Source organism: Limanda limanda, chromosome 12 (genome assembly GCF_963576545.1).
Source record: "Limanda limanda chromosome 12, fLimLim1.1, whole genome shotgun sequence".
Lineage (NCBI taxonomy): Eukaryota > Metazoa > Chordata > Actinopteri > Pleuronectiformes > Pleuronectidae > Limanda > Limanda limanda.
In genome coordinates, this window is record NC_083647.1 from 19275547 (window position 1) to 19298467 (window position 22921).

Consider the following 22921-nt stretch of genomic DNA (forward strand, 5'->3'; position numbering starts at 1 on the left):
CACTTGGAGAACGCCTCATCTAGACATGTTTAAGAAATCGAAGAAAAGTTTCTGGAGCCGCCCATTGATCCGCATCTGCTCCAAGATTTTAAATTCCTTTGCCGTAACCACACACTTCCACCAAATTACGTAGAAATCGGTGTAGTGTGTTTTGGATTTATCCTGCTAACTTACAAACAGATAAGCAAATGAGAACATACCCTCCATTGCAGACGTAAAAAAAAAAGTGTGTCATATAAATTCACAAATAGTTACCAGCTCCCGACTGAAACCCACTGAAAGTATTTAAAGTGGAATTTTGGGATGAACATTTAAAAGGTTTAGAAAATACGACTTCTGGCATTAATATTATACATTTAGATTTCTCATGCACTGCTTTACTTTTGAGGAAGTGACACAAAGTTGACATCCACTCTGCAGTCTTTAACACCAGAGCCACATGTTGGAGGTGGGCTCCCGACGCTTCTCCCCGAGGCCCTGCTCCCGTGGCGAGACAGATTATTGTGGGAGGAGAAGGGCTGCCAGGGGAGACTGGTGCCCCCCCGCTAGACGTGTGGAGGCAGGGGTTGTAAGCTGGGGCGGCGGAGTGGAGGGACGGATGGAGGGCGGTGGCAGGAGAGAGGGGTGGAGAGGGGGATAAGCTGCTCGGAGAGTTGAACGGAGCTCCAAAACGGTGTGTGGGGGCAAAGGATTAGGGCGGCTCTGAGGAAGACATCTGCTTCTGTGCCGAGCTCCACATTATCAAAGACACCAGCGTTTCCCACATCATCAACTTTTCATGAGCGCACTCGCTGGTAAATATCAGTCGCTGCGGCTCGGGTCTCCAGGGGAAGAGAGGGGGCAAGGAACTTTCGCTTATTTCACAACAACACGGATCTGAAAGGGCCTCTCTGAAAAACTTAGATACATTGGAGTTCCTCCTCTTTTACTTATTCATTGAAACAAGGATCTCACTGTCTTTTAATCCATTAAACATGTGTTCGTCCTATGTGGGTGTAATATCGTATTATGAGTATGATCAATATTTCTTCTGCATCTATAATAAATCAGCCAGACATAGCTCTTCTCCTTCACGACTGGCACATTTTTCATTCAACAAAACTCTCACTGCACTGGGGCTGACCTGCTCTTCCTCTGCGGCCGTCAGCATGCTCTCCCAAACAGCTCGGACCACGGGGATGTCTTGGCGTCTGGTGGTGTAGCAGTGAGCCTGGACGACATGAGCCAGAGTCAGGCTGCTGATCACGGCCTCCAGAACCTTCTTCACATGGCTGAAGGACAAGTGGGCCTGCCCCCTGGTGCCGGCCTTCATCAGCTGCAGGGTACACGGCACCAAGGCAATCTGGCCTGCGCAGAAAACGGACTCATCTACCTGGAGAGAAGAAGACAGACGGAAAACACAGCGTTGAGACTGACTTTAGTTTTATTTAATTTTAATTAAATTAGTTTTAGAACTACCCTCTTATATAAAGTAAAGTAGACAATTATAAACTTGAACATTGAGTTGCTATTCAATCAGAAAATTAGCTGTCAAGATCCTTATTTTGTTTAATTAATAAAATAAAGGACAATACTCATCAGCGAGGTGTTATAATCAAATTAACATTAATTAAAATCTTACGTTTAACTAGCAGTGCATTAATTAACAAGTTCCACCTCTCCTGTTTTTCAGCATCTTATCACCAACAATTTTCATTTCACAGTTATAAAGCGAGCAGGTATTCCTGCTAGAAGCCTGCCAATGCTTCTCCGTGGCACCAATGTTATTTATGAGCATAATTAACTATGTGATAATAAGCTCAATTCTCTGCTTAATACCTCGAGAGTCTTGAAAAAAGAAAATCTATCTGTTTAATGCAGAGAGGCGACTTGGGATGAGGTGTGACATTAAGGAGGTCAGGTCTTTAGAGACCCTCGGAGGCTGGAGGGTACTAGCGCCGGACACTAGCTGCTGGTCAATGCAAACAGATGCTGGTGACATGTTGACAATCCCCGGCCAAGGCAGGGACCCTCATGCAGATGTCAAGGGAGGATCAAGGAGGTCTCAATCAATTGATACATGGCCTGAGACATGATACTTTGCTAATTAGCAAAGACCCAGCTTAGGGTATCATGTTTCACGTTGAGGTTACCAGGGTTAAAGTAGAAAACAGGTATTAGTAAAGAGTAAGCTCTAAACCAAACCTCTTTGCACACTAATATCAAACAAAGTTTCTCAACAAAACCTACACAGATGGTGGCAGGAATCGACTGCATATACAAACAGACGACACGTTTCCATTTCCTCTCACTGTCCAGAAATGAAGCCAAAATATCCTGGTTACAAAAGCTGCCATCTTGCACTGATGACATCATCAGGAGCCTGCACAGTAGGGATCGTGGAGATCGTGGCAAGGACCCACCAATACATTTGCTCAACCAATCAAGAGTCAGTTTTTTATGGCATCAAATAACTAATGGAACTCCTTAGAGTGCATAACTCGGCCAATCTCAATTTATTTAATCAAGATTCATGAATTATACCCTGGGAAAGTCTCTCAACAAAGAAGTTCCTGGATCAGCACCAAACTAAAATGTTTTTTTTCTGCCACAACGTATCCTTCCTACAAGTTTTGTGGTAATTCGTCCATTCGTTTTACTGACATTTTTCAAAGAAACAAACAAACAAACACATGGACAGGGGTGAAAACATACCCTCCGTGAGAACTTGGACATATGTCATCTGGCCACCCACCACTTCGCTTTTGGGGAGCCGTAACATCAGCCATCTTTATTTACAGTCTCTGATATGACCCAGCTTCTTCAAATAGGAAGTGAATAGTATACAGGATAGTTGAAGTGTGTTAGATCTCTTTCTGATGGGACAGTAAAGAAGAACAAGGTGCTAGCTACACAGCGCCAGAGGGAGGACATGACGGACGTGGTTATTTCAGATGGATGTTTAATCAGATGGGTTTGCAGTGATCCCCCAGCTCCTGGGTTCACTTGTCAACTGTGATCAATTGTCAGCTTCCATCTCTGCTGCGCCAAACTTGCCGGGACAGCGCGGGAGACGAGAGACGAGGTGAGGACGAGCAAGAGAGGAACGAGTGAGAGAATGGGACGAAAGGCAGGAGATAAGGCCCTCGCTGCTTCCAACCAGTACGAATCAATCACCGCATCATTTACCTGCGAGCGGGATCTGCCCGAGAGCCTGTGTCACTCCCATAAAAGCCAGATTCCCACACATCAACAACAAATTGTCATTGGCATTTCATTTACGAGCCATCAAATGCCATCATATCCAGTCCAACAAAGAAGGAGCTCCATCAGGTTGGACGCAGGGCCTTAATCCTTTAACAAGCTGGTCCCAATGAAAAGCCCAAGCTCCATTTTGAATTCATAAAAGGTCGGCTACCATTTGTCGATTTGAATATCAAAAGGGGCTCGCGTGGGGCCCCTCGACTGTTAAAGGCAGACTCCCATAGCTTCCACCAAGCAGGTGTGTGATGATCAATTATTAAGGATCCCACTCTGGTTACTCTTAGTGGGAGGTGGAATTGGGGATTTGGGGGTTTGCGGCAGTGGGGGCACATCTTTCTGTAGTGAACCTGGATGGGTGGGGGGGGAGACAGTGGCGAAGGCAGAGCGAATACTATTTACATAAAATTAACAGTTCAAAAGAATGAGTTCACACACCAATCAAACTTGTTAATTGACTGTCAATGGTGTGTCCCTGAATATACAACACAACTACATTATTCATCTTTGGCTTTGACAGGAAAGACAGTCCAATTTGCATGGGCGTTCTAAACGTGATCAACAACCACAATGCCACATGCATTTTTAATAGGCGGGAGATGAGATCCTTTAATATTCATAAGGGTCAAACAACTGCGTATGACATTAAACTTTCTATAACAAGGTAAGTATTTTTCAAATGCTAACCTTAGTGGTCTAAACGGCCCACAGAGAGAAGGGAAGGAGCGGCGTCTTACAGTGCTCACATTGAATCAATAATGCACGTCCATGTTGGTTTATTACTGTGCTTCTGTTTCTTAATAATATTTGATATTTGCTGGTGTAATTCAAAGGCTTTTTTTTAGACATTTCATCTTTTATAAATAGACTGTTAAGGCAAAAATGTACTGTTATATCCTCAATCAGTTTTTATCAGAGGAAACACAGTGGGTGTGCAAGGATGATGATGAGGATGATGATGATAGGAGCTATACCTCAATATCAATATTTGATATTTGAGTTATGTTGTCGAGATGATGTCAGAACAGTCAGTGGCTCCAAAGTTTGTTTGTGTTTCATCTTCTCTTTCCACGTGTCAGATTTAATTTTTCTTCCTTCAAAATAAAATCATTACTCCAAACATGAAAACGGTGAACAACAATCTCTTGCTCTACGAGATCCAAGATGGGCATCACCATGGAGACACAATAAACAATAATTGTGAATCTTAACAATAAAAATCGACTTTGACAGCAACATCAAAATAATCTTTTAACAGGCCCTCAGCCGAACGCACTTCCAATCAGCCGTTCTATTTTTATATTAACTACGCTGGTTCTCGCCTTTATGCTTTATCGACCTTTATTTCATGGCTAAAACACCATCATTTCTCTAATAAACCCAATGACATACCAAAAGGTCACCAACCTCAAAGACATCCTCTGTCCATCTCCGCGAGCTGCAGACAGTAACATATATGTAAATGTACTCAGGAAGCGCCTGCCTGTGTCCGCTTCCAGCCCTTAACGGTGTCTCATTTCAGGCTGGTGTGTCTGAGGTGTTTCTAATTGCATTTTTTTTTGTCAAAGAGCTCCCAGAGATGACCAGACAGTGCTAGACTATATTCACATTGGTGTTGGAGCCCTCTGGGCCCCCATCGCGTCGAGGACGTCTCCAAGTGTCATTAGCCGAGCTTTCCACCGGTACACATGAACTGGGCGAAGCCGGGATAAAGTGACCTGGTATTGACGAACAGTCAGGTTTTGCTGCCCGGTTCCAAGGACAGGGAGAGGTGGAAACTGCTCCAGCGGTCCTATCAGATATGCTAATGGTCACATTTCTCCCCATTGAGACCTCATGCATAATTTAAACAGGAAAATGATAATACAAAGCCTGTTAAAAAGGTTGGATTAATATGGTGTAACTTTTCCTGCATGCAAGGACACATGTAACTAAGCTAAAGGGGTAATGGCCGTGCAGTATCAGGGCGGGTAATTCCATCCAAAATGTAATTAGTATTTGTGATATGTCCTTCCAACATGGTCTCTAACTGCTCTTAAATTACATAAAAAAGTCGACTTATGTGACAAATCTTTACTTTGCTTCTCTACTAGAGATTTGAGATCTGTTGAATATGTCACCACATAAATATTTGCAACACTTCCTGTACTTGTTTCAAAGTAAAAGCATTTTCTGTTAAATTAATCCATTCATTTGTTTTAACAAGGTTTTGATGGTTATCGCAGTACTGTAAGATGCTAGGCTTCAACCCGTACTGTGCTGGCATTAAGTTGAGTGCACAGCCCGACATTTATTTGAAAAAATACACGCAGCAGATCCGAGGCACTCCCACCACCCGTCTCTCAGGCAGTGTGGTCCGGGCTTTACAGTATTTGAAACAGGCCGTGAGGTGCCAAAGGTAAGATGCAAAACTCTCCTCTGTGACTGGGTCCTCTTGCATTACAACGGCAAGTGTCAACACCGAGATGGATTTTCTTTGTCATGTTTCAGGTGAATCACCAGGAAGCTGTAATCACAGCTGCATGATCAGCCTTGAGGGGCTCGTCACTTGAGAGGGCGTCCAGACAGTTCTTCAGTCCAGGCTTGATGCCGTCTTTTCTTCTTACTTCTCCTTCAATCTTCAGAACCAAGACAATGCTGTAAGCAGCCTGGAATCCATTCACCAGGTGAGATGCTCACATCCCTGAGCTGTGTGCTCACAGCAGGCTCGAGGACTTTGTGTTACTTGGGCTCAGATACCTGCTGCTGATTACATTTGATTGATGGAGCTTGTTTAGAAACCTCTTCTGACACTTATAACAGTGGAACATCCATTCATTAGTAAATTTACAGGTGACAATGTGTAAAATATCAGAAGATACTACAATTTATCATCAACTCCACTCAATGTAGTAGGATAGGGATATTAAAGGAAGAACATAAAATTGAACAAAAACATTTGCACTGTTCACTGGGTTGACGCCTGAGAGAGACACCAAGTCTGATGGGGAATGCTAGCTGGTAACAGACATCATCAGTCAAAACCTGTGTAAAGTTCTCTAAAGAACTTATCGTGCTTACATACAAACTATGAGATTTCAGCGATCTTATAAGTCACAAGCCACACAGGGCAACACAGATCGAAGGAACTGGTCAATGAGACGACCCTACTGAATCGCAGGCTGCATCACAAGTCAATATATGAGAGTAAAGATCATCAGCGAACTTCATACATCTGCTGAACGTAAAAACATTTGATGACGGTTTTACACAGATTTTTTCCTTCTGCATTCTTATTGGTTAGTTCTCTGGAGTTCAGACAGCAGCCTTGGCTACATTCATTTCAGATACTGACTAAGTCTTCCTCGTCATTCACTCACACAGTCTCTTTGTGTCACTTTCCCAGTCAGTGTTAATCACCGACTCTTTATGATTTATATGGTCCTTAATCTATTCAGCCACTTCTGCAGTCACTCATTCATACGCTCTTCAAAAATGCATGAGGGGAGAACTGCATGAATTTGATATTTTAAGTTTGTGTACATTGACTATTGTTCAGACAGACTGTACGAGTTGGTTAAGTATTTACTGTATATTTTAAGTGGCGGATACTTTCGTGTATTTGGGCTAAATGTGTCTTTTTCAAAAGGCTGATGTGGGAGGATTCAAATGATGCTTAAAGACGTATATCATTTTTCTTTAAAATATTCTAAAAGTCTTGTTTGTTTACAATAAAACAATGTGTTTTATAGAGGGACTGCCAAAGATAATTTATAATCACAAGATTTAGAAATAAATATTTTCTAGATGATGATTCAATAGTTTAGCACATAGTATGTGTAGGGTTTAAACCTGCAAGTATATCTCCATTGAAAAAGATACTAATCTTTCCCCAGTATTATTATTAGTATTACTAACTCTATCTAAAAAAAGTAGCCAAGTGTAAATTACAGCAACAGGAAAACACCATTAATTTTACAACAACCATGTTGGTGCCCCAGGAGTCAAACATTTAACAGTTAAGATCTTTAGAGACTTGTTTTCACTGTGGAGTTTAGGGGTAAATGAGTGCTTTAAAACTCACAGCTAAAACTTTAAGGCTATTTTTGAAAGTTGAAATGATGTGTGTGCAGCACTGGGCCAGATCCACACCCAGGAAGTCTGCTTTTACTGTGGATTCAGGATTGAAATCTTAATTAGTCATATAAACTGTTCTAAAATGGTGTGACATCTCTTCTTCCACTTTTAATCTCTTAAGGAACATTCTTAACATATGTGACAAATCTCCAAACTTGGGTCCTTTTCTTTTCTTGAATATTTTAGGGTTGGCAAACAGCTCAAGATGGTGGAAAATGTAGGGATCAAAAAAAAAAAAGGCCAAAAAAAACTGAGGTTGAAGTTTTGTAGAATGTGTTTAAGTGCATATATTATTTCTGCGTTTTGTTGGGGATTTGATGTGCAACGGCTGTTTAATCCTTGTGTGGTGGATGGCAGTTTGTCAGGGCTGTGTGCTGTGATTTCATCTCGAACTGGCTTCAAGTCTGTGGGGCTCTTTCAGCATTAGCGCATTCAAAGCAGATCACGTCTGGGAGTGGGAAATGATAAGAGATGGGCTCATGTTGTGCTGCGCCCTGAGGAAATCCTGCCTCTTCTGACACCTCATTTCTACAAATACAAACCTTTCAGGAGAACCACAACCTCTCTCCCCTCTGCAGAATCTCTCCCCGCGTTCGGCTTCTCATTTAAGGCATCGTCGGAAAGGGGGGAGGGAGACATTTGCCTTTTTATATTTCCTCCTTTTTCTCCCTCTGCTATCTCTATTTTTTTCCTCCTCCTGTTTGTGCTCCAGTTTGAGCCTAACCCTTGTATGCTCAACTGTCACAGAAAATCAGTGTTACTTAAACGGCGACATAAATAGCCGTATGAAGTGCACAAAGACAGACAAGTGTAGGTTATTCCTGAATGCACTCTCTCGGGTCCATAACTCTACATTCACTCACAAAACGAAGCATAAGCACTCGATCAAAACACATGGGTGTTACGTTGACAAATTTAAAAAGAACACTTAGGATACGCGACTGTAATGAGCCATTGTTGAGGCAACGTGTGGTCAGTCTGAGGCAGGGACACTGGCCTTTTCCCCCACCCCCCACCTTCTGTATGCTTACGTCTATTTTTCTATTGTGCCTGTTATGTCTGCCCTCGACGTGCCCATCGCATAGACACTGAACCGTGTGGAGGAGTAACACTGTCATGTCAGCTCTGGTCAACTTTGTGTTGGTCAGGAGCTGCCGCTCAGTAGAATGACCAAGGTCAGGGGAGACTGACTGGACGCTCGGGGACACATGTGAATAATCAGAAAAAAAAAATAAAAAATCCTTCAAGCCTTCAGTGAAAAACTATTTTTTTTACATCAGAAATATCATTTTGATAAATTTTGTCCGGGTTGTACGGTTGTTCTTGTGTAAACCTATGATGTTTAAGTGAGGAAATTAGATCAAATTTTTTAAAAATACTAAAAAACTGCTGTTTATAAAATTGTTTGTCGCTCTGTAGCACCGTGCCCAACCAGAGCCGGGCTATGGGTGGAGAGGGACGGAGGGGCATGGTTTTTCATTGCGTTAGGCAAAATGCCCCTTCTGCCTTCAACTGTCCCGACATCACATCTTTTGACAAATTGGTTGTGAGGCTTTTACGACTGATGCACATATCGCAAAAATCATTTCTGCCAAGCTTCCTCTATGACCTGCCCGTGGGACATGACAAGCCCCTCCATGCATCGCTCTATCAAACCGAATCTTTCCAGGACAATGCAAATTATGACAAATTCCATCATCCTGCATTATGCGCTTTCCCGCTAATCTCCCTAATTCGAGAGAATCGGGAGGGTCTCGCTGTTTCAGCTGAGGGGCATGTTGTCTGATTGAATGATGCTGAAACTGCAACACTCAACCCCCGTTCCTTTCTCCCTTCCCAGCTGTGACCATCTCGTCTCTTCTGTCTTTTCACATTTTTCATATTTTATGTGAGGCTACGTCTCTCACTCTGGCTGGTGATAGAAGCACTGACTTAACCTGGGCACAAAAGAATGATGTCAACACTCGCCGCCGCGGCACCACCGCTGCAGTGGAACTGTCACTTGTGCTGACGCGGAGCAAGTCTGCTCGTGATATGAATGATTGGACCGCGGTTAAAAAGAGTCGACTCTGGATAAGACAGTGTGAATGACTAAAACAAACCAGCCTGTGACCCAGCGACATGAAACTACTGATCCAGGGAAGAGGACCACAAACATATATACACTCACACACACATTCTTCCTCCCTTTGCCCGTAACAGACGCAACATGTAGCTCAGTGTCCACATATAAAAGATGAAAAACAGACAAACTAAAACTGAAAGATGAACTAGACAGCACAGAAAATTGCAGAGAAGAGCAAAAAAAAAAGAGGTGTAGTTCCCTCTCATCTCAACAGATGGCAGTATGGCTGCATTAAAAGGGAAGCTGGGTTATCAGCAATCCTGTACATACACACAAAGTCCTTTCAGTCCACGGACAGGCTGGCTAGACAGCATCAAAGTCTCCATGGATTTTCGCTTTTTCTTCTCTTTTTTCAAAATGCTTGCAAAAAATAGCACCACTGAGATCCAGATGTATGGAGGAATAAGAACAAATGATTTATAGAAATAATATGTGAAAATGTTTGGGGATTACTTTGCAACATCTATTTATTTTTATCAACGAATACCAAAAAAACTATTAATAAAAGTTAAATGAAATATCAGAAATAACAGAAGATTATCCATACAGGAAATACTTTAGAATTATTAATTGTTACTTTATTGGAAATATGTACCAGACGTAATAATATTCTCACTATAGAAAAACGATAAAATACAATATGCAGCAGATGTACTGAATCCCTGCAGAAAAATATAGAAAATATTAACATTTTTTTTATAAGTGCATCAAATTCAACTCAATAAATTCTGACATGTGGAAAATATTGTGTACTGTATATTACACTGGATGAACTCTTAACACAAACGTCTCATCTTCATTACATTACCTCTACACTCGCGGGGCATGACATTCCCTCACATAATAAATCTATAATATCAATAATAAATATATATCAAGAGTGAACATGCTGATATGTCCGCAGTAAAGAAAAAAACACAGGAGGCTGTATATTATTCATCTGTAGCAGTTTTCTGCCTCAGTAGTGAATGCTTTGATGACAATGGCATTTGAAAAATGAATGACCCAGGTTAAAAGTTACTGCTCAGAAGAAATGCTGCGCATGAAATTTATGATGAAGCGAGAGGCCAAAAGTAAAATGGAATTTTAACGCTAACTCTTCCCTGAACCTGTGGTCTTTAAATAAATTAGGATGGAGTGGCCATGCTCGCCCCAACACACTGTTGCATGTGGTTGTGATATTCGTTTCTCCCCACTTGTAATGTGTGCAACTAATGCAACTACGGAAACATAAAAGAGCGTCATAATTATATAAATTAACTTTAATAGCTGTTTCCTCAAATACGAGACCTGCAGCAGTCAGTAGGTGAATCTGCTGCAGTAACAAGACATTACTAACCACCTCTCAGTCTGGGCTGGTGATAGTTATTGTTACAAAGCACATGCTTGTTGGTCACACATCACTCATGTCTCCCCTTCATTACTTTTTTTTTTTATGCTACCAAAATGAACTTATAATAATATTTTTTTTATAAATTAAGCGTATTTTCCTAAGTTCAACAAAATTATTTTACATTTACATTCCCCTGATTTTTGTGTGTTTACTGATTTGGATGAGAAGATTCTTGGTAAGAGTAAAATGTTGTATTGGTCGGGGTATTTGTGTTGTTGTGTTTGTGTCCCTGTGTTTTGTCTGGATTTGCCACATGTGTATATTTCACAAGAAGCATCTTCCAGGCCCTCCCCGTGTGTGTGTGTGTGTGCATATGTGTGTGTGTGTGTGTGTGTGTAGGCGTGCGTGTGTGCAGGCCCTGTCAGCTATGCCCTCTCGTCACTGCAGGGGGAAGAAACACACCCGGGCAGCTCTGAATATAGTGGCTAGTTACCATAGTAATGGGATGGTCATACGTCTCTCCTCTCTCCGACAGTGATGGGAGTGGACAGGACACGCCGCTATGCTTTTTATCTATGCATCTGGTATTCAGTTATTTCATTCTGCATATAAAAAGCCAGGGCGAGCCACCTCTCCTCCTTCACAATTCAAACAGAGGGGTGAAATGGGAAGTAAATAGTTGGATACGGGGTAATAATTCACACATGGGACTACAAATAATTGATGTGTTTTGACTGAGTGTTTGTGATTGCGATTGTAATAGCGCGAGTGTCTTGGCAGATATCAGCCGCGGTGGGATCTTTACATGACGCGTTTCAGATGCCTTCCTGATGTCTCTGAACCATTCACCCCTCGAACTGCTCATCAGCAGTGACAAAGTGAGAAGCAAACAAACATGTGCACACACAGACGCACACACACACACACACACACACACACACACACATGCTTTATCTCTCAAAAAGCATCTACTGCATAAAATTATATGGATCAATCAAATAACAATCATGTTTTTTTTATAAATATTCAGAGGTGAGAGATTCTTATATAATCCAGATGTTTCCTATTCAATACTAACACCAGAGACGTCCTGTTTGAGAATGATCTCATGGCACATGTCCACCTGTGTGTCCATGCATGACACAAGACACAAATAACACATTTTTAAATATATACACAAACACATGCATATTTTTCTCATTATATTATTTCTATATGATATAATAAATATTGTATCTATTTTACCTTGATCTTTCTACATTACTTAGTATGCATAACTACGATTTGTGCATGTATGCGACTGGGGAGGTGGGTGATGGCTGTGACTATCCTGTCTCTGCTTCCTATGGCTTGTTGACATGAACCAATGCAGTCAGGCACCAATAATACATGAAGAGCTGTTCAAAGGCAATTAGGATCAGTTGTCAGGGCCGGGCCCATTAATGAGTGGGAGTGTGGCAGGGGCCAGGGCCGAGGCACAGCACCGGCGTAGGCGAGCGCCTGAGAGCCGATGCACTCTGACAGATCCAGTCCTTCCCCTGTCCTCGCCTGGTACAAACTGATACCAGCCTGTGCCCACGTGGTGCCGCAGCAGTGGAAGTGGCGGTGCAGGATAATGTAACAAAGAAACGCACTGACTCCTGAAAATGACTACTGCCGCGGCAGGTCAGCCTCTGTGCGGTCACGGCGAGAGAGAGAGAGAGAGAGAGAGAAGGGGGGAAGTGGGGCATGTGGGATAGTGCGGGAAGGAACATAATTACCTCGGCTGCTATCTACCACTTCCCATAAAACTGCCCGCTAATCAGATTAAAAAGGTGGTCTGCTTTGACCTCTCACATATATGAGGCAAAAGTTCTCATCGGCTCCACCATGTCCCAGGATGGAGAGCTCTGACCCTGAGCTGGGACGGACATACATCTTAGGATGTGGAGCTGCATTAGAGGAAGGGGAAGGATGTGCTGTTCACGTAATTACTTTTCACCAAGGAGGTTGTGTTGTCATCTGCGTGTGTTTGGTTGTAAATGAACAGGATTACACAAAAACTACTGGAACAGTTCATGACATTTTGGGGCAGATCTATGAATACATTTTCTTTTGACATTTTCAAAGATTTCTTATAGAATAATTCATGGACCGTGATGAAGAAAAATCACGTATTATAAGTCACTTTTCACCGAGGTTGTTTGGTAGTTAGCAGGATTACGCAGAAACTACTGGAACAATTCAGGACATTTTGGGGCAGAGCTAGGAATTAATTTTCTTTTGACATTTTCAAAGATTTCTGAATATTTCATGGACCTTGATGAAAAAAAGCATGTATAATAAGTTAACTGATATCTATGAGTGTGTGAAATCTGGTGTAGCTTAATTTCATTTAAAGGGACTATTGGGCCTTGGCAGTGGTGTGCAGACTACGTAGGGCTATTATACGTACTGAGATTATGCGTGCGTGTCATGGGTTTACAAACCTGCCCTCAAGCAAATATTTGTCAATGAATGTTAAAGGTGTGAATCTATCGATGGTGTGATACTGAGTGCACTTAATTGTCTATTTTGTTTGTCTTACAAACATCCTTATCCAGTCGCTGAACGTCCTCTAACTGCCGTGCTCCCATTCTATCAGTCATGAGCATGTAACAGTGAGTCAACTGTGACTCATTTTAATGACCCAACCAGTTTACCTTGTCATGCAGCCAGGGCCCATCACAAAGAGCACACAGGTGCACGAGGTGTATGTGCGTGTCTGCGTGTCTCGGTAAGACCTGGCCTCGGGGCGTACAGCCGGCAACCCATTGTGGTGAGGGCTTCCCGGGTTTGATCAGTGAGGTTTTCGTGTGTGTCCGGTTCAAGTGAAGACAGTTGACCCCGGTGTTTGGGTAGGATGAGTAAAGCCTACAGAGACAGACTCCCAGTGATCTTCAGAGACAGGAACTGAATCAAAGCTCCGAGGTGAAGCCCGACTGTCAGTCAAACCCTCGTCTGACTCTCTCCAGACAAAGGGTTCGACTCACTGCACAGAATCCAGGCGTCCAGGAGAGGAAGCCGCCTGCCTGTTCTACTCGTGACCCGTCAGTGAAACGAAAACAAAAACAAAAACCTGTGTTAACATCCTGCGCTGCGAGTCGGAGCGAGTAGCTACACGTGCCGAAGAGCGCCGTCGTTTTGAGACTCCTTCAATCTCGCCGAGCCTTCAAGACCTAATTTTTCATCGACTCAATTACTCGACAACTGTTCTCGCCCTGGCCCCGCCCCTTCCTCCTCCGTGCCTCGCCTCCCCTCCTCCTCCGTTTGGAAGCGATCATTTGTTCTTTTATTAAAGTTGATAACATCCCTCGCATTGTCTGAGCGCGCACACCGGAGAGCCGCCCCTACTGTTCTTGCCTCCAGCGTTTCCTATTATTGGTGCATTATTTCACGCATGCCCTCCTCTTTTATCAAGCGCTTTTAAAGTAATGTTAATAGACTAGAAAATTGAGACATTTATGAAGTATGGGCCGTGTTTATGAAAAAATCCATAAAGTATGACAGGGAGAGGTGAGATAAAAGCAAGGTTTTAATAGATTATGGCAAACAGGGGAGAGGCGTCAGATGCTGACAGGCACCTCCTCCGAGATCCTTCATATTTTATGGGATTCATTTTGTTGTATTAGAAATGAAGTTAAATGTCCTAATTAATCTGTTCGTGCTGCATGAATACTTCCCTGGGCGCAGACACACGCACACACACTGTTTTTGGGCTAATTACTCCTCTGTGGTAATTGAGGTAGATATAATCTCTAGACTGAGGAAGTTTGGGGAGGTGAAGCGGGTGTTTGATGTGGGGGTGGTGAGGGGGGGGGGGGGGTTGTTGAATTGTGCAAGTTGGCTCTTTTACAATAGTGAAGCATTCCGGGTGAGAACAACAAACCATAAAACTAAAGCGCTTTGCTTAATTTCTGCCATTCATCACAAAAAAAATTAGCTTTCTCATCCACCACACTCGTTTATATTTAGCTGTCTCCCCTTTGATTATTCTCGATTGGGAGTCGTACTGATGGGCCTGGATATCATCACAAACTCATCATACACTAGTTGCTTTCTCAAAAAATGTCTAATGGAAAACACTGAAATATATTTGTATATCATTTTTAAACTATAAAAATACAGTGCTGCTGTTGTATGCCTCCACCAGCCAGTTTGTTTTCAGTCAACATATTCCAAACTCATATGAGGTCATCAAGTTACCTTTGACCACTAAAATCTTAATCTTTGTGTCCAAGTGACAACTGGTCAAAATTTGACAAAATTCCCTCAATGCATTTTTGTAAGGTCAAAGTGACCTTGACCTTTGATCTCCAAAATCGAATCAGGTCATCCGTGAGTCCAACTTAGTGTTTCTAGTGAATTTGAAGAAATTCTTGAAGGAAATTCTTAAGATATCATGTTCACAAGAAAGTGCTGACCAGGCAGATGGAAAAAAAACAAAAAACCATAATGAATAAATACAAATCAGAGATGATACCTTAAAAGATATATTGTGGGGTGTTCTTACCGAAAGGAAGTCTAGGGTGCATTTGTGTCACCACAGCTTCTATGTTTCAAATTACTTTGGGGGATTTTTTTATCATTATAAGTTATCACTGTTTGTATTCTTAGCTAAGGCTAAAATAAACCAAATCAGAAATCCCTCTCTTTTTGCTCCATGGGCGTCTCAACCTCACCGTGTCCCGGCCTGACCTCTGAATTCTTCATCAAAAAGATCCGACAAAGTTTGCCTCATTGTTTTTTAGACATTTTGACTCATGTAAGAAGATTAGTCAAATTTCCGCACCCCGCCTCAGTACACCCCCCCCCCCCCTTTAATGTTAACTGGCAGCGTCAGATTCACTTCCCCCTGATACCTCACAGTCCACTCTGACAATTTTCAAAATCCAATGCAAATCCTATCGCGGGGCTTGTGCACGACGGTCTTCCACAATATTGACTGTCACTCACAATTAAGGGAATGAGGGAAGGGTGGGTGGCTGGGGGGGGTTTGGTGTTCACCAGCAACCCGAGGCTAGCGCTTGTCTGCTCCCCAAACGCGGCCCGCAGAATCTGATCAGTGAGTATAATTTCCCGGCAAACATCCCAGGGGTGAGCCACTTACCTTAACAAGAAAGAGGAGATGTTTAACAACCGTTCAACCGATAGTCTTTCCATTCACAGCCGGGTCGACTATTGTGTTTGCGTCTGTAAATGAAAATCCGAAGCCAACGTGAAGGGGACGGGAACCATTCATTTAAAATAGGAGTGGGGGGGAAACAAAATGCCTGCAGTTTGAAACTCCAGTTGTTCACTCTGAACTTTTAGTAATTGATGGGTCAATGTTTTCCATCTGGCAACTCATGAGCGTAATCGTCTTTTATTGGTACAAATGGATTTGTGTGTAAAAAAGTGGGACTGCTGGCTGCTATTATGCTAATGCACCAGAATAGTTTGAAAGCTCCTTCTAAGAAACAAGTGACAGAAGATGCAGTAATAACTTTTATTTATTTTAAAACGATGCCATTACTCAACTTTTGTTGCAATGAGATGATTTGTTTAGATGTTTTGCAAGAAGAGCTGAGTGTCTGAGAGCATGTTTTGTTTTTAGTGAATTGACTGATGTAATAAAAGAGTGACATTTGTTATATCTTAATGCGATCATGCAAACTGCGTCCAAAACAAATGAAAGTAAAATATGCATTAGATCTCGGAGATAAGACGGCAAAACAAAACGACTGGCGGCAAAAAACTTTGATTCTGCAAGACTCAACGAACGTGTTGCCAATAATACAAAACACACACGTCAATCAGCCACGCCACAACATGACACAAAGTCAAAACAAAGCATAAATTAAACCACTGTTTTGGCCTTTATAGCTTGTGGCTTTTACCTTGGCTGTTACGCATTAACATCAAATCCGCCGAGACGATCCCCAGATTTGACATGATAAAGGTTAACTAATTCTTTAAATCAAGTCGGATCTGAATCTGTCAGTGTGCCAGGCCGAGATGACATTCAGTCAAGCCTGCCATTACCGAGAGCCGGCGCTGAGAGACGTGACAAGTGAGACGGATGGATGAGTGGATGGATGGAGTGTGAAGATCCAGCATCCATCATATGCCAATTTCCAATGCAGTTTCCCCCTCTACCTCCGAACGCTACCGACCTTCATGGTGGAGACCCGCTGTGGTCACCATGCTCTGTCAGTCGCCATGTGCTCCCTCTCAGACCACTGGACACTTGTCAAATTGAATGCACAGAGCTGGACAGTGATTGGTTTATAGCCATGGCCAAGACATTAGATTTTGTCTCATTAACAAACAAGAAAGGAAACAATTAACCAGAATAACTAAATGAAGACTTCACTATCATTTGCTATTTATTTTCTCACAAAAAACTCGCCTGACGCTCGAAGATGACTACATTATCTCGAAGTAATTAAGAACACATATTCATCTTTTAATCATCTCCAGTTCAGCCCTTCCTCCAAACCCCCCCACGGATCCCTCTTTTAATTACCAATTCTTTTCCACAGAGAGTGGATGTGGTGGGCTCCAGGTTATTTGGTCTCAGACAGCAGTTTTTCAGCCTCTGTTGTTGCCAGAGCCCTGTCGCCATGGTGTCACATGGCAACAGTCACCAAGGAGAATTTGTCATTAAGACGGAGTCGGCGTGGTACCGCCGGAGAGGAGGGGGGGGGGGCACCGCGTGCTTGCTCACAGCACGGGGGTAATTGTATCAATATGTAAAAATCTCTTGCTGTACTGAAGAGTTGTTAATACACTTTTGATCAAATTGAGTCACTGCAGCGTGAAGGAGAAGCAAACACTCGGAGAGATGACGCGGCCGCCGTGCAAACTCCGCTCGTTGTTTCACCCACAAACTACTTTGGATATGAATGATCATTAGAGGCACGGAGAGATTAAGACTGTTTTCCAGATGCAACAGCACATGCCCACAGCTGACTGCAATTTCATGTCTCAATGAGACTCTATTGAGGGAATCAAACACCCGTTGGCACGTGGAAAGCAAACCTGACTCTGTAGGTTACATCCCAGGAATCCAAAACGGCACCAGAGCCCTCTGAGCTTCGGTGACACACTGGTGAGATATGCCGTCAAGCTCGAGACAAATGGCTAATCCACACATGTTCTCACTCATGGACGGATTTGGCTGCAGGATCAAGGACAGTGTGGAGGAGATGGACACTATCCTTGTTGACAGTACCTTGACAAGCGTAATCCCGTACAATACACACTGGGTAAACAAAGCGCCAAGCCATCCGTGCAACCACGGCCCACACTTCCTCTGCTCTGCCTTTGAATTCCACATTTTTTTCGGGGCTTTAAACAATATGAAAGAAGTTCAGATTCGTGGCTTTACAAACAAGCGCAAACATGGAGACGTACCGCGCGCAATAATGTGGAGACGTATTTACGTGTGCTGAGAACAAACTATCGCACAGAGGAACACTCACGTCCATTTGCACAACAGCAGAGAAAACACAGACACGCACTAAGTGTTGTTCTGTTCAGTTGCTTTGTGAGAGTTAAACAAAACAAAGTGTCATAAGAATCTACAGAGCTTCATCATATTAATCCATTACTAACCTTCCCAATATGAGTCTCCAAATAGCTTTCAGACAAATTAAAGTGAGCATAACACCAGCTGGAAATACACATATTGACACCTAAACCAACTAGACACATACCTGAAACCACACTTAAATTCACTAGATCTGAATTTTGCAGAGACTAATTTTTCACTTTTAAAAAAAGTCAAGATCCATGAATTAACAGATAGTTTAACTCATGATATCAATTATTATCTGTTGCAGCTATACAGGAAAAATTAGGCAGATTTAAACATAAAATTTCCTTTCTGGCTGCCATCAGATTCAACCTGTCAGCAATGTACCCATCACCCCCCCCCCTCCCTGAGAGCCTTACCCTGACAGACTGGCTGTAGGGCCCGATGTTGGCTGGGGCCCAGTGGGACAGGCTCTGGACATGCATGGCCTCTCTCTGGTGAAAGCAGCCTTCCTCCGGCGGCTGCGTCCAGTCGTGGAGCAGACAGTCGATCTGCAGCAGCTGACCGGCAGGGAGCGGCGCCTGGACGCACACTCTGCAAGAAGAAGGTGAATATGGAATGAACGCTGCAGTGAAAACAAAGATTAAGAATCAAATACCTTTTGAGCTTTTCCGTAACTAATACGACAAACACAGACGAAAACGTGTGTCTTGTTTGAGTGCTGCTGTACCTGGCTGGAGGGTTTGTGCCAAAGTGTTTCTTATAGACTGTGTTGAGTTGTCCGTATTCCTCCATGCTGCTCACGTACAAGTGAAGCAGGATAATGTCCGTAATCTTCCAACCTCTGTCGTCCAACTCACCTGGACACAGGAAAAACAGAGTTAAACATATATATTACAATATACAGTATATATTAGTGCTCTCAAATGATTAAAATATTTAACTCGGGATTAATCGCAATTAAACGCAAATTTGTATCTATTCTAAATGTCCCTTCATTTATTTTTTTTCCATAATTTTACTTTCGTTTTAATGCTCTTATTAACATGGAAAAGTGGATTGGCTTGCTTTATGCAAATGTTATATTTTATTGAAAAACAACATTGCCAAACAGGGCGGTAAAAAATAAAATTATAAAGTGCAGATTTCAGGTAAACAAGGACTCAGCCTATAGTACAGTTAAACCATGGCTTAATATTTTATTTTTTTCAAGTTTGCTGTGAACATAGCAGTCAGGCCTCTTATTTCAGAAACAATGAACCGTGACAAATATGTTACCAATAAAAGGTAAGCCTACTACTTCTTTGCTTTCAGCCAGCTACTCAAACAGACAGGCAACAAAATAACAAACAAACAAAATACACAGGCAAGTGTCGGCCTACTTTGAAATAAATTAAACACAGAACTTTGTAGGGCTATTTGAGTCCTCCCCATATTTGTGGAAAATGTATGAAATAAGAAGTACCCTATTTTGAAATAAATAAAAACATATAGCTGCAGCCTAATAGTGTAACGGACTGGGTTTATGTTTATGTTTGGTTTTGACGTATGTTCAGTAAAGCACTGTCTTAAAGGAGCGTTCTGATATCCTGAGGGTCAGTGAAGGGGTCGGGGTGGGACATGTGACTGTTTGGACGTGTAGAGGATAATAAAAGTTACCAAACCACGAAGAAGTTCCGTGTCCTGTGGAAGCGGGGACGCTACAATAGCTTAAAAATAAATATTTTAGTTGGCGAAATATTAAAACAAAAAGCGAGTGCAGGTCAGACTGGAGGCGACCCATTTTGATGCCGTTAAAAATTGACGGCGTTAAAATGGGTTTGCGTTAACGCCGTTAATAACGCATTTAACTGACAGCACTAGTATATATATGTCATATCCCAATCTGTAATTTGTTTAAAAAAAGCAGAACAAGCAGCAAACTCTATAAAACAATCCAAATTTGCAAGAATGTAACAATTCAGACCAAAGAAAAGTGTATCTAAGGTTATAACTGGTCCACAATTTTGTGCAACTAGTTCTTTAAGATACATCTTTTTAGTTTACCTCCGGAAACCTGTCCATTTCTAATTTGTTATACTTCTTATATTGGAAAAACTGCAGCTTACAAGGTTACCGTTGAATGAATACTCCTGGAGTTTGAGACGTTTGCTCGGGGGCTGTATGCAATAGCAATTTGGGACCATGTTAAACTGCGAGTCCGTATCTACAAATAATGCATACGAGTTCAAACAGTAATTTGTACACGAGCACGATCGCAGTTAAGGTAAAAAAGGGAAATTTCTTCTGACACTGAAATCCTTTGAAGCTGCTTTAAAGTGCTAATGGTGTGTGTCCCCTCTGTTAAAGCACAGTCTTCACCCAGTGTGTGTGCTCATGGTAGAACTCGGGGTCCAGACGCAAGCAGCAGCAGCCGCCGCTCTCCCTGCGATCATCTGAGGGAGCTTCAAGTTTGTTTTTCCTTTGCCAACATCGGCGTCTCAGACTACTTCGCCTTCATACAAAGAGGTTGTTCATTAAATATTAACTTGTTTAATATTGTCTCGGCACTGTGAAGGCTGTTCAGCTGAGCACCACGATAAACATTAAATATGCTTTTCATCTTTGGCTCCTCTTTCTCCATCAAACAGGAGAAAGAGGAGAGAGAAGAAAGACTGCGATGCTCTGTAAAAGCACTTTTAAACTTCTGCAGGGCACAGGGATAAAAAAAAAGAAAGACGATAACCCACCCAACATGACTTCACTGTGTGTGTGTGTGTGTGTGTGTGTGTGTGTCTGTGTGTGTGTGTTTAGAAAGAGGCCTGGTTTGGGTTAAAATGCATGTCCTTGATTGGTGGCCAACACACCGAGCCACTCTGGTGACGGATGGAGCCTCTGACACGCAGGGTTTTTGCCTGCCGGCTTGACAAGCACTTTTGAATGAGGAGCGACTTTTCGAGCTCTGTCACACGCCCCCCCCCGCCCCCCCTCATGTGTTTAGCTAAAACAGCAAGGAGAGAGAGAGACACCCAAGGGACCAAGAAGACTTCCCCCATAAGATTCTCCCCATTGGTTCTTTAGGGCTTAAAGTGAGGACTGTAGTACATTTCGTCCTGTGGAGTCTGTTCCCTGGACAAAGGAGTTCTATATCATCTCCCATTGATCATATCTAAGATGAATTTTTTATGCTATCAAAGAAAACATATTAAAGGTTAGTTTACTTGTGTGTGTGTGTCGTTCTGATGCTAAAAAACTTTTCTAGCAGACTTCTTTAGTGGGCGGCTGTGGCTGAGGGGTTGAGCGGTCGTCCTCCAACCTGAAGGTCGGCAGGTCGATCCCAGATGCTGAACCCCGAATGGCCGCCCATAAGATAACTAAGTGCTGCGAATAGATGCACTGTATGAATGTGTGTGTGAATGTAGAAGTGTACTGTAAAGCGCTTTGAGTGGTCATCAAGACTAGAAAAGCGCTATATAAATACAAAGACATTTCTCTCTCTCTCTCCCACGTTCCCTTACTCTGCAGCTGGGTGAAAGCTGCGGCCGTCTGGCCCTCGATCCCCGGGACTCGGCTCTGAAGGCCGTTGATGCCGCTGATCCACTGATATCCTCCAGAGCTTCTAGGTGAGCAGGATGGAGGCAGATCTGCAGGAAGAGATCCACTAAAATGATTAAGATACATTTATTTGTCCCAAACACACGCACAGACATGCACAAGCACACTCATGCAATTGAGGGAAATTTGACTTCTGCTTTTAACCCATCTGGTGCAGGACACACAGAGCTTGAGCAGCCATGTACGGCGCCCGGGGAGCAGATGTTAGGGGAGTAAGGTGCCTTGCTCAGGAGCACTAGACAGGGTAGGGAGAATCCTCTTGGATTTTTGGACAGATCAATCCAGGTTCGTCTTTTTGTTGTTTCTCCGTGGAGTCAAACCAGAGACGAACCAGAGACCTTTCCTGCCCATAGTCCAAGTTTCTGCCACTAATCCACCACCTCTGTGATGAGTACTTTGTGTAGACAGCACTGTAAATGGTTATTCTAGTGCTTATAATGCTTGATGGAGACTTTCAGGACATCAAAATTAAGTATACCATGTCGTATTTGTCTTTATTTATAGCCAATGAGACGACTGTGTGAGAGGGAACTCACGCATTGGTGGTTTGTGTCAAAGGAGCAACAAATCCAGGGACTGTCACAAATACACTTCGGGAAAATGACAGCTCTTGTCAAACAATCACTCAAGAACACCAGCATCATGATGCCCGGCTGCATGACACAGATTCAGGGAGCACTCACCACACACAGATATCATCTGACACGCCCACACATGCACGCAGACACACACACACACGGACAGAACACACACTCGCGCATGCATGTCTCACAGTAAATGAATCTCACCGTGGCCCCGCTGACAACTAAGGTCACAGCTTGATGTAAATTCTTGTTGGTTGTCTTCGGCTTGATCAGCATATTCCACCTCCTCCGTCATCTTGTCAATGGCGCTCTGGCAAGGACAGCGACCATGGGGCAGAGCGCTCGCCACCGCGGCCTGCGAGAAAGCACCACAGGGAACACATCAGGCCAAA

General features: G+C 42.9%; 1 protein-coding gene across 1 annotated transcript in view; it reads right to left on the minus strand.

Moving 5' to 3' along the window:
• Window positions 1–22921, minus strand: part of dph6 (diphthamine biosynthesis 6) — a 64412-nt gene that overhangs the window by 12997 nt on the left and 28494 nt on the right. Inside the window, exons 9-13 of the mRNA XM_061082759.1 lie at window positions 22734–22884; window positions 21849–21974; window positions 19082–19211; window positions 18771–18945; window positions 1124–1372 (exon numbers count right to left, since the gene is read on the minus strand). Coding sequence (XP_060938742.1) covers window positions 1124–1372; window positions 18771–18945; window positions 19082–19211; window positions 21849–21974; window positions 22734–22884 — 831 coding nt within the window. The remainder of the gene's footprint in view (window positions 1–1123; window positions 1373–18770; window positions 18946–19081; window positions 19212–21848; window positions 21975–22733; window positions 22885–22921) is intronic.